Source organism: Vanacampus margaritifer, chromosome 1 (genome assembly GCF_051991255.1).
Source record: "Vanacampus margaritifer isolate UIUO_Vmar chromosome 1, RoL_Vmar_1.0, whole genome shotgun sequence".
NCBI classification, from domain to species: domain Eukaryota; kingdom Metazoa; phylum Chordata; class Actinopteri; order Syngnathiformes; family Syngnathidae; genus Vanacampus; species Vanacampus margaritifer.
In genome coordinates, this window is record NC_135432.1 from 26,012,262 (window position 1) to 26,028,138 (window position 15,877).

A 15,877-nucleotide genomic window follows, 5' to 3' on the forward strand; every position below is an offset into this window, starting at 1 on the left:
CATTTCTAATTTATACCAATCCGAGTGTGATTTGAAAAGAATAGCAACAAATTATAGGTGCAATTATCTGCAGTGTGTTTACTGTTTTTTTTTTTTGTTAAATAGAGACACAAAACACAGACGCATCTCACTTGTGAGATATTTTTAGAACAGTCCCGGGGGGTTACTAATGTGGTCCTTGTGGGCTACCTGCAGCCCGTGAGCACCATGTTGGTGGTCTCTGACACAGAAGGATTATCTCCACAAGTGTATTTTCATGTTTAGAACAGAGAAGAATGTTGTTAATATATATATATATACATATATATATATATATATATATATATATATATATATATATATATATATATATATATATATATATATAATTGTTATGACCTAATAAACTAAACTATATTTTGCATATATAGTGGGATGATGCAATGGTAAAGTTTAGGGTTTAGTTAATACACCCTTTTACTTATCTATTAGTTAGCCACTAAAGAGAAATTGTTCCTCTTTGTGTGTTAGTATTGCTTCTTGTGTGTAACAATAAAATCAATTCAACTTCATATGTGTCTAATTTCCATCACTACTTCAAAAAAGTCCACACACATGCCCCATTGACCTCCATTCATTATGTCTACAAACGTAGAAAGAATGTTGATTTTTTTTTTAAGGTTGATTTCTGAGAAATATACAAGTTCCCTCTCAGGGTAAACATAATAAATGAACTTTGATGACCCAAGAGAATATACTACTCTTAAAAACTGTACTGTATTCTACATTTCCCAGTGAACTTTGGACAATTAGTACACTAAAAATATCACTTTTTTTTTAATTCGCAAAAGTTTGTGTTCTTGGTGGCACCCCTAAATTTCAATAGATTTCTTCAAAATTTGGTTTTAGACATTTTTTGATAATTGGAACAAAATGCAATGCCAGCCAAATTCACATTTTCACATAAAAAAAATTACCATTCAAATTTGATGCACCCTCAAAATTAGTTTTGCTCAAAACTAATGGCAAAACCTAAAAGAGATATAATAAGAGATACAAAAATGTCTACCCTAGTCTTCAATGGAATTGGAATAGAATCGTAAAAGTTAATAAACAGTTAATTGTGTCCAATCATTTCATTGTTCTCATGTGGCAACACTTCTGCAAAATGCAACCACAATGATAAACATTAAAAACATTAATATTGCACTTTTTAGATAAGGCTTTTGTAATGGATCTAATTAAGTTGTTCAAGACTGAGCGTACAGCAAATAATATGAACATTTATGCGGTCCAATTTACTCACGTCACTATCTTCAGTTTAGTCAAGCAATTGGCACAATAATTACACATCTCATACACTGCAGATAAAGCTAAAGTGGAATGCGAGTGACCTTTGATATCTATTGATTAAGGATAAAATGGTAAGTGAAGTTAAGTGGGTATAAAAAAAATCTAATTTAATCAGTGAGGGCACCAAGTGACTCGAAGAGTGATTGAATTGAATTTGACATGAATGAGCCAGGTGATTGCTGTACCCGAGTGAATAAAGATTTGTTTTCACCAAATTGAGTTGTGATGCAACAGAGTCACCTGAGATTCATCTGGGGAATTTGAATAAAACATCAAGTTACTTACACGTCAAACCTTAGATTTTGTTTTTCCTCAAAGAAGAAATCCAAGACGAACTTTCGGACAAAATCAGGATTCCGGGTGTTATCGATCACCTCTGTCCGGCCAGACTACAACAATGGAAAAGTATATCAATACATGTAATTAAGCTTTCTCAAAAACAAAATAAAAAAACAACTGAACATCAGAGACTAGAACAGAGACTCTCTACCCCACCAAGTCCAGGTCCCAACCTTCTTTCTGGGCCAAGCCATCTTTTCATCTCCCTGACAATCACACCACCGCTAATTCCCCCAGCGGACTACCAACTTCGCCTCCGTGGTCTGGCCCGAAAGCACCATGTAATGAGCTATTGATTTCGGCACTGCCTTGCCATAGCTACAATACCTTGACTCGTGTCTTTAGTGCCCTGGACACATAGGCGATGCTATCAAGTGTGTCCTCACCCTATTCATTACCAAGGACTCGCACGGAAGTGCCCTGGACCTTAGAGTCCACCTGCCGCATCGACCCCACAGCAAATCCCTACTGGTTTCAAATTTCAATCGGTTGTGATTTTTTTTTTATAGCCACATTGTGAGGGAAACCTTTTTTTTTTTTAAATGACCTAAATAAATGATGTTTCACAATTTTGACATTTGCTATAAGAATCAAATCTAACAAAACATTACTTTATTGTCATAATGATTTTGACTGATTCTGACCTTTGTCACTGATTGGCTAAGAGAAACCACAGGATTCTACTGCCTTACAATTACGCATGTGTTTAAAACCAAAAATAGCTCAATAAAGGGGTACAGTACACTCTAAAAACACTTGGGTCAAAAATAACCCAAATATGGGTCAAAAATGGACCGATCCTCTACTTGGGTCAATTTTACCCAACTGTGAGTCAAGAAATGGGTCTTTTAGTGTAAATCAACTTGTAAATATTGATCACATCCTTTACTTGGGTAAAATTGGGTCATTTTGTCTAAAACAACCCAAAAAGTTGGGTCAAATTGACCCATAAAATGGATCGTATCATTTTTTGATCCATAATTGAGTTACCTTTTGACCCAACTGTTTTTAGAGTGTACATGCTTTTTCAAAGGGAAAATCACAATTGTGCATGTTTTTTTAATGGATCTTGAAATTATAATGTAAAGGGGGACCTGAACTTCATAAGATTTTTTATTTTTTTTTTAATGCTATTTTGATTAGGAATGGTGAGTACCAATACCAGGTACCGGTATCAGTTTCAAGTTATCAGTACTCACCATTGTGGATGATTTGCCATCTAAAAATTGAAAATGAGAACAACAGGAAAAGGAAAAATGCTGTATTGTGATACTTGGATCTTTCTTAAAATTATCTGTCATTGTTTTTTTTTTTGGGTGTTGGAAATTTGTATCAAAATACTAGTGATATCGGTACTTAATATTGGTATTGGTGACTACTTAAAAGTTGAGTTTCCGTACTTGTATCGGTCTGGAAAAAAAGTGTCATCAAACATTCTGAGATTGTATTCTTGTACTTACATTCAATAGTTCTTAGAATGAAAGGTAGTGATATTTCATCTCTGTACAAGACAACTATGTCACGGTCAAATCTTCGTGCTCTAATGGCTCACTGGCTTTTCTTCCCATCAAACTCAGACACGTTGACCTTTCAGCCCATCAATTTTGTTCTTGTCAGGTTTAAAAGTGTTTTCTCTTCGTCCGATGTCAGCTGTCATCATGGCACTGGGAAAAATCACTTCAACTGCATAGATCCTGCCACCAGAAACCCACTCTATGGACTGAATTTTCTTGTTGTGAAAGTGATGCAACCATCACCACGAGTTTCCAGGTTCCGGGAAAGAAGGTCACACACAGTGTTGCTTTTTCAATCAAATTTGTTTCTCGATTGGAAATGTCATTTCAAAAGCAAACAGGATTTGTCTGCTTTCAATTCATGCATGGTCATCTGCTCCTGGCATCAAAAATGTGTGCGCACTATTTGATGACTGTGTGTGTTTACTCTGTAGATTGCAATGCCTTCCAGTCCCTATATGACTAAATCCTGACACAAGTAATATGATCATTTCTGATGGCTGAAAGTTTATGCCAACCAAAGGTGGTCATTAAACATTGATTAGATTTTTTTTTTTTAAGAAAGTTTTTTTTGACCATGTGGAATCCCATTAGTCAAACATTCTGAATTATTAATGGTTATGTAACATTTCAGATTTTGGCAAGTTGGTATATGTAAATATGGGCTTGACTCATTTGCAAGTCACACAGCGGAAAGTGAGTTTTGGCGCAGACAAAGCAGGCCCATATTCCATTAAATATATATATATTTTTTATACATCTACAACTTAATGGTAACTTGGATCATCAGTGCAACATCTAGTATTTAGGGAGTTGGTGTTCTCAGTTGCTGGACTGAGTATCCCCAGGCTGTTAAAGTGTGATATACTTGGTATGTTTCATCAACATGAAGTGATGAGAGCAGCAAAATGAACTCATTGGGCCACAGAACATTTTTGATGTTTGATCAAATCAGATCATGAAGCTCTACTGTGTTGCAAAGTCATTTGTAAGTGACCAGGTCATACATATTTCATCCACATATCAGACCTCTACTGACCTGTCTGCATGCGTTGCGATGGTAACAAGGTAGGGTTCAGGATGTGCACTGGCAATGCCATGCCATATACAACCATGAAGTATGAGCAGTAAAAAGAAAAACAACTTTAAAACCATGACAACAAGTTCTACACTTGTTTTTACAGTTTATTGTAACACTTGCTGGGCATTGTGAACCCTTTTAATTAACCTGGATTTTTGTGGTTCTCCTGTAAACTGCAAAAATGGTGACTGCAAGAACGTAGCAAACATGTTCAACGAAGTGAAGAGAAATCCAAGTGTGTCGGCTGAGCCTGAAGACCAACAGAAATCTCTGGCAATGGTGACATCTCTGTTGATAAATTTATTATAAGTAAAACATTAAATAAGAGGGGATGTCATTAGAGGGCTGTCCGACAAAAACATTGCTGAAGGTTTAAACTTGGCAAAAGAGTGCCACTGGAAAATTATATTGTGCTGTCAGATGATACCAAAGTTGAATCATTTGGAACAATGGTTTAGTCCAGGGTATACACGGGTATACGGCGTATACCCACTTCTTTCCTTCCTTCTTTTCTTCTTTCCTGGATGTGCAGTTTTTTCGCACCATTCAGTCATGACCCACCCTCTGCTGCTTCTAAATGGCTGGCCTGCAATCGCTCTAAAGGCATGAAGACCGATGGCCAATCAGAGAATGAGTAGGGCGGGTCATGCTGAGGACTTTATTGCTAACGCGTGCGTGGGTGCCAACGCCACTCCAGTTGATTGACAGGTTGCTTCGTCTCCTGCCCGATGATCGTAAATGTGATCGAAGCAGAAATAAATAAACGTCTTTAAAGTTAAGTAAAGGTAAGTTTTAAAGTTGTTTCCAACTAAACCATTGTTTTAAACTAGTGGCAATATCACTGTACAGAGGAGGTTTTTGTCGCCAATACATTGTAGTTAAATTGTGCGTTTTGGCTAGGCTAATGTTATCAAATGTAACGTTATACTAATGTTAGCAATTTAGCCCTAAGCTAGCTAGATTAGGATCATGTAGGGCAGTTGTTCTCAACCTTTTTTCAGTGATGTACCCACTGTGAATTTTTTTTCAGCGCAAAACATTTTGGATGAACAAAGCAAAACAAAACAGTCCCACTATGTATCGGTGAAGAAAAAAAACAAAGAAGTAATTATTTTAAGGGTAAATAAATAATTGTGCAATATACATCAACATATCATGTCCTCCTTTGGGATCCTGGTACATGTTGGTTTACAAAACAAATAATTAACTGAAAAAAAATCCAGATGGTTTCTTGCATGTATGCTACTTTTTAAATATATTTTAAAATACATACCCCAATTTGAGAACCACTGATGTACGGAACCCACATAATTGTTTCAGTAATTGCATAAATAACCCAGTTTGCAAAGACTGTTATGCCAGACTGCAATGTTAGATGAATGGAACTGTAATAAATGCCTAGACCAGCGATTATCTCAGTGTCTGTGAAGCTTTCCCTCCCTCTCCTATTTTTGGTCTAAATAACGTTAACCACATTATTGTATACAATAACTTAAAGTATTATTTATAGCCCTAACTAACGTATGTGATGTAGTTTAATTTTTATAGTACATAACATATTATTCATGTTTACCTCACAACAAATACATTTTACATTACAAATTGCTCCTAATTGATTCATGATCATTGTATTATTGTTACAAATGACGGCTTTTCCCTCACGTCACCATTTTCTAGAAGCAAAAATATTAATAATATAATAATAAAAATGTATACCAACTGTATTGTGGAGGGGGCATCATGGTTTGTGACTACTTTGCTCCCTCAATGATTGGACACTTTGCTATCACTGATGGAAAGATGAATTCCCATGTTTTTAAATACATTTCAAGACCATCTATTGGGCAACTGAAGCTTAACACAGTGATGCAATAGTATAACGAACCAAAGGGCAGAAGTAAATCATCAACTGAATGGCTTCAACAGAAGGAAATACACCTTGTGGAGTGGCCCAGTCAGAGTCTTGACCTCATGCAATTGAGATACAGTTGAGAGCAATTGACACCAGACACCCCAAGAACATTGCTGAACTTAAACAGCTTTGTAAAGTGGAAAGGTCCAAATTCCTCTGAATGTTTGGTTGAGGTTATTGCTGGCAAAGGAGTTTAAAAAATGATTAAATCCAAAGGTTCACTTTTTTCACACTGCACTGTGATGTTTATGTTATGTTCAGTAAAGCGGTTAAGAAAACTGCCGAGTTAGAAAAGGATCAAACCATGTTTCTGACTAATTTATGCGGAAACCCAGGTCAGTCCAAATGGTTCACATACTTTTTCTAGCAACTATATATACATAGCGGTAGTTGTATATGTGTTTTGTGTGATGTGGCAACAATTTGATTGATTTTGATGTTTTGGGGTTTATTTGAGCAAGAAGTAGGGTTTACTTTGCGACATCCACAAAGTGGCATCAACAGGCTGTAAAACTGGTGCTGCTTTCTTACTTCTATGTCAATGTCATTAAAGTTGTTGTTAATCACCGTGGATGAGCTGAAGGTTTTTCTCCTTAATCTCTTTGTTGTTGTGCAACTGAGCAAACACCGCTCTACTATCACATTTGAGAGACCAGAGCTTCCACACTTCCCCCCAGGTTGTTTGGTGGTGTTTTGGGGATCCATTTTACTCCAGTCGAATTTCTTTTCATTTTTTATTTATTTTATTTTTGAGAGCTCAGTATTGTTCATTTGGAAATTTTACAGATTTGACATGTCATCATCATTGCTCTCTTTTTTTATTTATTTTTTATTTTGTATGTGCATGAGTGTGTGCATGTGCGTGTGTATGTGTGTGTGTGTGTGTGTGCACGTGTGCGTGCGTGTGAGTGTGTACTCATTAATTCACCTAAAACCTATTAAAAATCCCCGACCGTTCACCTAAACCGAATACTTCAGAATCCAGTCGAATTTCTAAAGATTTTTGTGGTTCAAGCCTTAATAAAGTCAAGACAGATCACACATCGATCTGGCAGAAATTGTCAAACGGTTAAGAAAATGGATGGATAGATGGATGAACGGATTTGGGGCTGACATTTAGAACGAGGTTTTTGTCTGTCATTTTAAAGAAAGATGCCACTAAAACGACCCAAAACACACAGCCAAAATAATATAGTTTTTGATTGGCAATAAGTGGAAGGTTTTAAAGTGACCAAATCAACCTCCAAGTACTGTTTCGAGCACCTACTATAAGGAAATCCCGAAAGGAGTAACCCACTAAAACAAACAATAACCAAAAGAGTTTGTTGTGAAAGCCTCACAGAAGAAGAAGGCTAATATTTGGTTGGTTACAATGGGTCATATGCTTGATGTAGTTAATGCCAGAAAAAGTGATTTTCAACTAAATAGGCCTACTATATTGAGTTTTATTTTTATTTAATCCAGGGGTAGGGAATCCTGGTCCTCCAGAGCCACTGTCTTGCCTGTTTTCGCTGTCGCCACTGAAAAAAAGTGATCCTTCTGACTAAACAAAAAAAAATGCTGTAATTTGTTACAACTATTTTTTTTTTTTGGTAGTTTTTCTCATTATATTAATGATTTGGTTGAAAATATAATTTTCAATTCAATATCCAATACATTTATTTTTTCCCAAGCCAAATAATTTTTTTTTTTACTTTGGAATAAACTAATTAAAGTCAATTTGAGCACTTTATCCCAAATGGAATTTCTGATTCAGTATGAACATTTACAAGGGTATTACCTGAGCTGGTTGCCAGACAACTGTATAAACAAATAAATAAACAAATAGAAAACACAACCACATGAAGGGACAATTTAGTGTTCAATTAACATATGTAGGCACAGGGAGAACATGGACACTTCAGAAAGGAAGGCTGGAGACTGTATTTGAACCCTGGACAACTGAACTGTGAGGCGGATGAGCTTAGCAGTGGGCCACCAAGCCTGCTAAGGTAACTAAAAGAAAACAAAAACGTATTTGCAGTCAAATAAACTGCCATTAAAAGAAAAAAATCCTTATAAAAAGTTAAGTTATTTTTATATATATAAAATATATATATATATATATATATATATATATATATATATATATATATATAAAAATTATATATATATATATATATATATATTAAAAAAAAATATATATATATATATATATATATATTTAAAAAAAAATATATATATATATATATATATATATAAAGAGCTAGAACTGTAAAAATGTATCAGTTTTTTCTTGGTAGTTTCTTTTTCGAATTATCATATGTATTAGTTAAAAATGTCAAATTTTACACACAAAGGGGAGCTAAAGGAAAAAAAATATGTCTGCAAAAAATGTGTTGTATGTGCCCCCACAGAGAGAGAAAAAAACAAAAACAGTGATTCATGTAATTTTACAAAAGATTGCACAAGTTTGCAAAATACTCACAATAAACAAGATCTTTAAGGGACAGTTTTCCTTCTGGCATTTTGTTATTTGAATAAAAATATGTTTTTGCTTTCGCTACTAACATAGTCAGCTTGATGGCCCACTGGTAAGTATGCCTACCTCACAACTCAGCAGTCCAGGGTTCAAATCAAACCTCCAGCCTTCCCGCGTGGAACCTCGATGTTCTACAGGTCCCTGCGTGGGCATTCTCCAGGTATTCCAGTCTTCTCCCAAATCTCAAAAACATGCATGGTCGGTTCAACAAGTCCCCCTGATGTGTATGTTTGTTCACCTATGTGTGCCCTACAATTGGCTGGCTGGTTGAAACCCCCAAATTTTGTTCATACTGAATCAGAAATTCGATTTGAGGTAAAGTAATGAAAGTTTATTCCAAAGTAAAAAGTTACTTGATTGTAACTTTATTATTTGGCTTGGGAAAAATAAAAATATTTGATTTATATTAAATTGAAAAAGATGCTTTTAACTTTTTTTAGTTTAGTCCAACGAATCACTTTTTACAGTGACCTGATTCAACGAACATGGCTTCTACAGAGCTTGCTGATGAGCTTATCATTTGAGTCAGCTGTGTTGATTCCCTGCATTTGGGTCCACCTTCCCTCAACCACTCCGTGAAATGTAACACACCTAATTTAATCTATTGTATGTTTTACTGTTCCAATACTTTTGCTTTCATGAAAAACATGTGGGTTCAAACAAAAGGTTCTGTCTTTAAATTGTGTACCAGAGACAGAAATAAACCCCTCAAAAAAAGAACTGAGATTTTGGTCTTGTCTGGTCTTTTGATGCCAAAAGGAATGTTTTCAGTCCACAGTTACTTACTTTCAAAAGGGAGTGTAAGAACGGGTCTTTCATCAAACAAGCCAATCAAAGCAAGATTAATCTAAGCATTAACAAAAACTGAAGCAAACTTATAAAGGGTACTGTACTTCTTAGAACATCCATTCTTATATAAAATTGCCCATTAAACATAAAAGTTGACTTGGAATTTTGAATTCATTATCAGCTGACAATGTCATGGCAGGGATGCGTGAGTTGTTGGATGCCATCGTACTTCTCATCTTTCACCTCTTGGGAAAAGGCAATGAATGCAACGTCATGTTCCTGCCATAACTAGTAAAGACAGAGAGCAATATACCAGGAGGAGTAGTGTAGTGCATATTTAATGAGAAACGATTAATCTCCCTTGTGCCTCTTCTTGTCCTCAGTCATGACTGGATGTTCTGTTTTTAATGTTGTTGTTTTTTTTGTTTGTTTGTTTTTTCACAGCTTGAGTAGTACTGTATTTTTTCAGACTGTGGTTACACTTTGGACCCGTGAAGAGGTTGACATTTTTTTTAATTTGTGTGCTGGCACTTTGTAAAGTCCCTCACACCCATTGTAAAAACAAAGATATTGGATGCTGGGTAGTAATAAAAAGGAATGTTTTTCTTACCTCTCTCCACTCTTTGGTTCCTATAGCCTGCAAATACAGAACCACCACTGAAAAGAAAAGAGTTGAACAATAATTAATTTTGACACAAAAATCATTGATTGAAAAAGGAACAAGGGGTGCAAAGACCTTTGCCAAACAAAGAGCTGTACTTTATACTTTAAATCTAAATCTTAAACTTTTCTCAACCCTCTCATGTACAATATTTACTAAATTTGACCACACAGTAACTTTTGTAATGTGTAAAGTACTCTTCGGACTGCAAATGAGTTCAAACTGAATCGACAACCTATCTACTAGGGGTGTGCCAAAAAATTGATTCTCATAAGAATCGCGATTCTCATTTGGTACGATTCTGAATCGATTTTAAATGTCCCCATTTAGAGAGACGCATGCGCGAGAGAGACGCATGTGCGAGAGAGACGCATGCGCGAGATGCTGTGATTATCGCGAGACCTACAGCGAGACCGGGACACCCCAACATGGCAGCGCCCTGCTGCTAAGATAGAACTAGCTCTATTATGCTAAACTAATTCGAGTTTAACCATCATATATCTTGGCTTTTCTCTTTTCTCTTTCATCCGACAGATTTGGAATACCATCCAACGTGGAGGACCTCGAACGCTTCATTGACGGTTATTTTTACAACTGCGCGATGGAGGACTCTTCCGTCGAGAAACCGTCTAAGAAACCCTCTAAAAAGAGAAAGAATGACTCAGCGACGGACACGGACGACCTAACCACTACGGAGGTCTCGGTCAGTATGCTGGAGTCCATAAATAAAAAATTAGAGGTCCTCTCCCTAATCTGCGAGGAGGTGAAAGGATTTAAGGTAAGTATGGAATTCCTCAGCCAACAAATAAATGATCTCCAACGCAACAATGCCGAGATACACGCTACACTCGTGACTGTTTCAGCCGAGTTAGAAACCATTAAAAAGGAAAATAAAATGCTAAAAGAAACTATTCTGGATGTTCAATCCCGTAGCATGCAGGATAATTGAATATTCTTAGGTATATCCGAGAACACCTCTGACAATCCAGAGGTTGAGATAAAAAAAATTATGACGACATCGTTAAAAATTCCTCAGGAGACGGTAAATAACATCTCCTTTCACCGGGTACATCGGCTTGGAGCCCGTAGGGGCAACAGACCCCGTCCTATTATCGCCAAATTTGAGCATTTTAAACAGAAAGTATTTGTTAAAAGTAAAGGACGGGAGCTTAAAGGGACCTCATTTGGAATGAATGACCAATTTCCTAGAGAGATTAATGAGCGGCGAAAGGTACTGTTTCCTATAATGAAACAAAATAGGCAGGAGGGTAAATGGACTATGATGGTCGTTGATAAACTATACATCGATGGCCAACTATTCCGGAACCCCAACTCCACTCCCTGGCTGTTCTAATTAGCATCGATGGAACTAAACTTTGTTTGATTATTAGATGTATACATATACATATAATGTATATGTGGTTATAAAACCTAAAATATGAATACTCATTATGTTTACGCTATATTATAAATATAATAATAATACATAACTATATCTAAAAGTAGATTTAAAAAAAATAATAATAATAATCTCGCTTGGGTTACCAGTTACTGGTGTATTATAATGTTGTTTAAATCCCCACTAACTTCCTTCACTTTCACATCCCTACCCGTTTTTTCACTGTTATATTTACTTACACATTTCCTTATATTTTACACAAATTATATAAATCACCTAACTACTTTGATTCTATCCTATAACATGCCAGTATTGACAAATGGCCTATGCAGATATTTACACAGGACTGAGCCTATATTGTTTGTATGCATAAATTAGTTCTGGTTTCCTGGAATGTTTGTGGCGCTCGCTCACAGGCAAAAAGAATAAAAACTTTAGACCATCTCTTAAAATTAAAAGCAGATATTTGCCTCCTGCAAGAAACCCACCTACAAAAATCTGAAGAAAAATGACTTATTGATAAGAATTTTAGCCAAGCATACTCTGCCCCTTATAACAGCAGACAAAGAGGAGTCTGTATACTCATACATAAGAATTTACTCTTTACTCTAAATAATATAATAACAGACCCAGAGGGCCGATACATTATTATTCAGGTAACTATATTTAATAAAATATATACATTTGGCAATTTATATGCCCCTAATAATGATGATACGGCCTTTCTCCATTAATTTTTCTCTCAGCTGTTTGATTTAGCAGCGAACTCTACTATTATTATTGGAGGAGACTTTAACACCGTCTTAAATCCATTAATAGACCGTTCTAATAACACAACATGTATAAGGCGATTACAATCTACTAAAGTAATAGGGGAATATATGGATGATTTTGGCCTCGTCGACAGCTGGAGACTTAAAAACCCAAATAAGAAGGAATTTACCTTATTTTCCGCTGTACACCAGTCTTTTTCAAGAATTGATTATTTTCTTACAAATAACTCTATTGCTGATAAAACTGTTACAAAAATACATCCTATTATTATTAGCGACCATGCACCAGTCTCACTTTCCCTACAAGTTGATTATACCTTTAAACCACCACCAACATGGCGTTTTAACATCTCACTGCTAAACGATGCAGAGTTTGATAAAATTATAAGGAAAGAGTGGGCAGACTTTTTGGAAATAAATGACTCTCCAGGCCTATCGCCATCTCTTCTCTGGGAAGCTGGGAAAGCAGTAATTAGAGGTAAAATTATATCATATTCATCTTATAAAAAGAAACAGGATCAAAAATTTGAAAATGACTTGGAAGATAAAATTAAACAACTGACGGATGAGTACGCAATAAACCCAAATGACCAAATATGGACTGACTTACAAAATACAAAAATACAGTTAGACGATATGCTAACTAAAAAGACAGAGTTTATAATACAACAATTGAGATACAACAACTTTGAATATAATAACAAATCAGGTAAATTTCTTGCAAACCAACTTCAACGCAATCGGGAAAAATCTCTTATAACGGCTATTAAAGGGACAACTGGTGAATGTACACAATCACCAGAAGAAATTAATCAAATTTTTTTATAACTATTATCGCAACCTATACTCAGAAACTAACAAACCTAACCCTGAGCATATTGAGGTATTCCTCAGTAGCTTAAATATGCCTCAGTTAACTACTGAATATAAAGATATGTTAGAAGCGCCACTTACTATAAACGAGTTGTACAGTGCTCTAGATAGTATGCCTAATGGCAAGGCACCTGGCCCAGATGGTTATCCGGCTATATTTTTTAAGCACTACTGGTTAATGCTTGCTCCGCTATTCTTAAGAGTAGTAACAGAAATTAAAACTAATGGTTACATACGTCCACACATGAATACAGCAGCAATTAAACTTTTATTAAAGCCAGAAAAAGACCCCACCCTTCCATCAAGTTACCGTCCGATTTCACTAATTAACACTGATATCAAAATCATTACTAAGGCTTTCACATCTAGACTAGAAACAGTAATCTCGACAATTATTCATAGCGACCAAACAGGCTTTATTAAAGATCGTCACTCTACTAATAATATTAGGAGGCTCTTTAACCTTATTAGCATGTCACAGCGGCATGATAAGAAGGCAGTTATTATATCGTTGGATGCAGAAAAAGCTTTTGACAAAGTTAACTGGTCCTTCCTCTTTGCTGTTTTAAATAAATTTGGCTTTGGGAAATCATTTATCCACTGGGTGTCAGTATTATATGATTCTCCCAAAGCTACAGTTACTACTAACGGGATTATATCTAAGAGCTTTATTTTACAGAGAGGCACAAGACAGGGATGCCCACTATCCCCTTTATTATTTGCAATATTTATCGAGCCACTTGCAATAGCCATACGCCAGGAAAGAAGGATTCAAGGAATTCACTCTGGGGTAACAGAACATAAAATTAATCTATATGCCGATGATATTTTACTTTATTTAGAAAACCCGGCGATTTCGTTAGGGGAAGTATTTAATTTAATAACTAAATTCTCACAGTTGTCAGATTATTCTATTAACTGGACAAAATCAACACTTCTACCTATTACAGAAAATTCATGGAACCCTGCAAGCCAGGACCCACACTACTCATTTCCTATAGGTAACTTAAAATACTTAGGCATAAAAATCTCACCTAAATTAACTGATTTAATTCATTTAAACTTTTCTCCACTTCTGGATAACATTCATAGTGACTTGGAACGCTGGAATAATCTTCCTATTTCTTTAATAGGACGAATAGCCACCGTTAAAATGAAAGTTTTACCTAAAATAAACTATTTTTTCTCAATGATTCCATTTAAACCTACGGCTAAATGGTTCCAGTTGTTGGACTCAAAAATTACAAAATTTTACTGGAAAAAAAAAAGAAGCAAAGATTAGTCTATCTACTCTTCAGAAAAGTAAATCCAAAGGTGGTCTAGAGGCACCAAATTTTATGTACTACTATATACGTAGCTAACCAGCTACAATATATCGTTCTATGGGCACAACCCAACAGAGATACTAACTGTTGGCTGGAACTAGAACAGAAGGATTGTAATAACCTCAGACTTCTAGATTTACTCTTTATTACAACATCGATTAAGCGACATAATTGTTTTAAAAACCCAATGATTTCCGCCACCCTGACTGCTTGGTGGAAGGCATTAGAAATTACAAAAGCCCAAATGGAGCCCTGTGGGCTTTCTCCCCTATGGCATAACCCTGACTTTCGAATTAACAACCAAACGTTTTATTTAGGTGTGTGGGAGCAGAAAGGAATCACACATCTCCACCATCTCTTCTCAGATAATATGTTTATATCATATACATCTTTGCTCCAAAAATACAAAATAACAAACGGAAATTTTTTACATTATCTGCAAGTTAAAAATATGATAAAGAAACAAATTCCAACACTTCAGGGTACGCTCCAACCGCCTGGCTTAGCTAAAGATATTACCAAGCTTTCTCCGACAACAACAAAAAAACTTTCAAAAATATATAAGTTACTTTCATATACGGATAAAATGTCTTTACCCATCTTAAAATGGGAGACAGACTTGTCTATAGCTCCGGAATCTAACTTTTGGATTCAAGTTTGTGAAGATGCATTTAAAATGACAAAACACACAAATTTACAACTTATCCAATACAAAATTATCCATAGAACATACATTACTCAATATATGATGAAGAAAATGGGGCTCTCCAACTCCGACATTTGTCTCCAGTGTTTACAAAACACTACAGACACTTATTTTCATGCTTTATGGTTATGCACTCCGGTTATGTATTTCTGGACTAAAGTCTTAGAAAAACTTTCCGCTATCTTGGACTATAGGATACCTTTATCTCCCCCCCATTAATTTCTTTTAATGCACCACATACGCTCATTGACATGCCTGAGGGGCGGGTGGATCGGAGCAGGGGGGGATATCATTTCCCTCTGCTCCGGTTCACCTGCCCCCAATTTTAATGCACCACACACACACACTTATGTATATACACTGGGTGGGGTCACACTCACGGTTTAGGGGTAGAGTTCGCCAGTCGGCGAGCTGGCGAACTTAGTAACAGGGTTAGTTTTTCACTTAGATCGTTGGGGTGACGACCGGGGCCTCTCCCCGCTGGGCCTGGGGTTCGGGGATGCCGCGCGTCCTCCGGTGCCCCCATCTCCCCTTCTGCCCCTGGTGTTCCGTCCCTCCGCGTGGTGGGGTGGGCGCGGGTGCCCTCTCCGCTCCGCTGCCCGGCCCCCTCTTCGGCGCAGATGCCTGGGTGCGGTGTGTCCCCGGGGTCTGG

At 36.3% G+C, this 15,877-nt stretch overlaps 1 protein-coding gene across 1 annotated transcript in view; it reads right to left on the reverse strand.

The window, feature by feature from the left end:
• Window positions 1-15,877, reverse strand: part of cpne9 (copine family member IX) — an 85,465-nt gene that overhangs the window by 50,893 nt on the left and 18,695 nt on the right. Inside the window, exons 3-4 of the mRNA XM_077543399.1 lie at window positions 10,099-10,145; window positions 1,618-1,721 (exon numbers count right to left, since the gene is read on the reverse strand). Coding sequence (XP_077399525.1) covers window positions 1,618-1,721; window positions 10,099-10,145 — 151 coding nt within the window. The remainder of the gene's footprint in view (window positions 1-1,617; window positions 1,722-10,098; window positions 10,146-15,877) is intronic.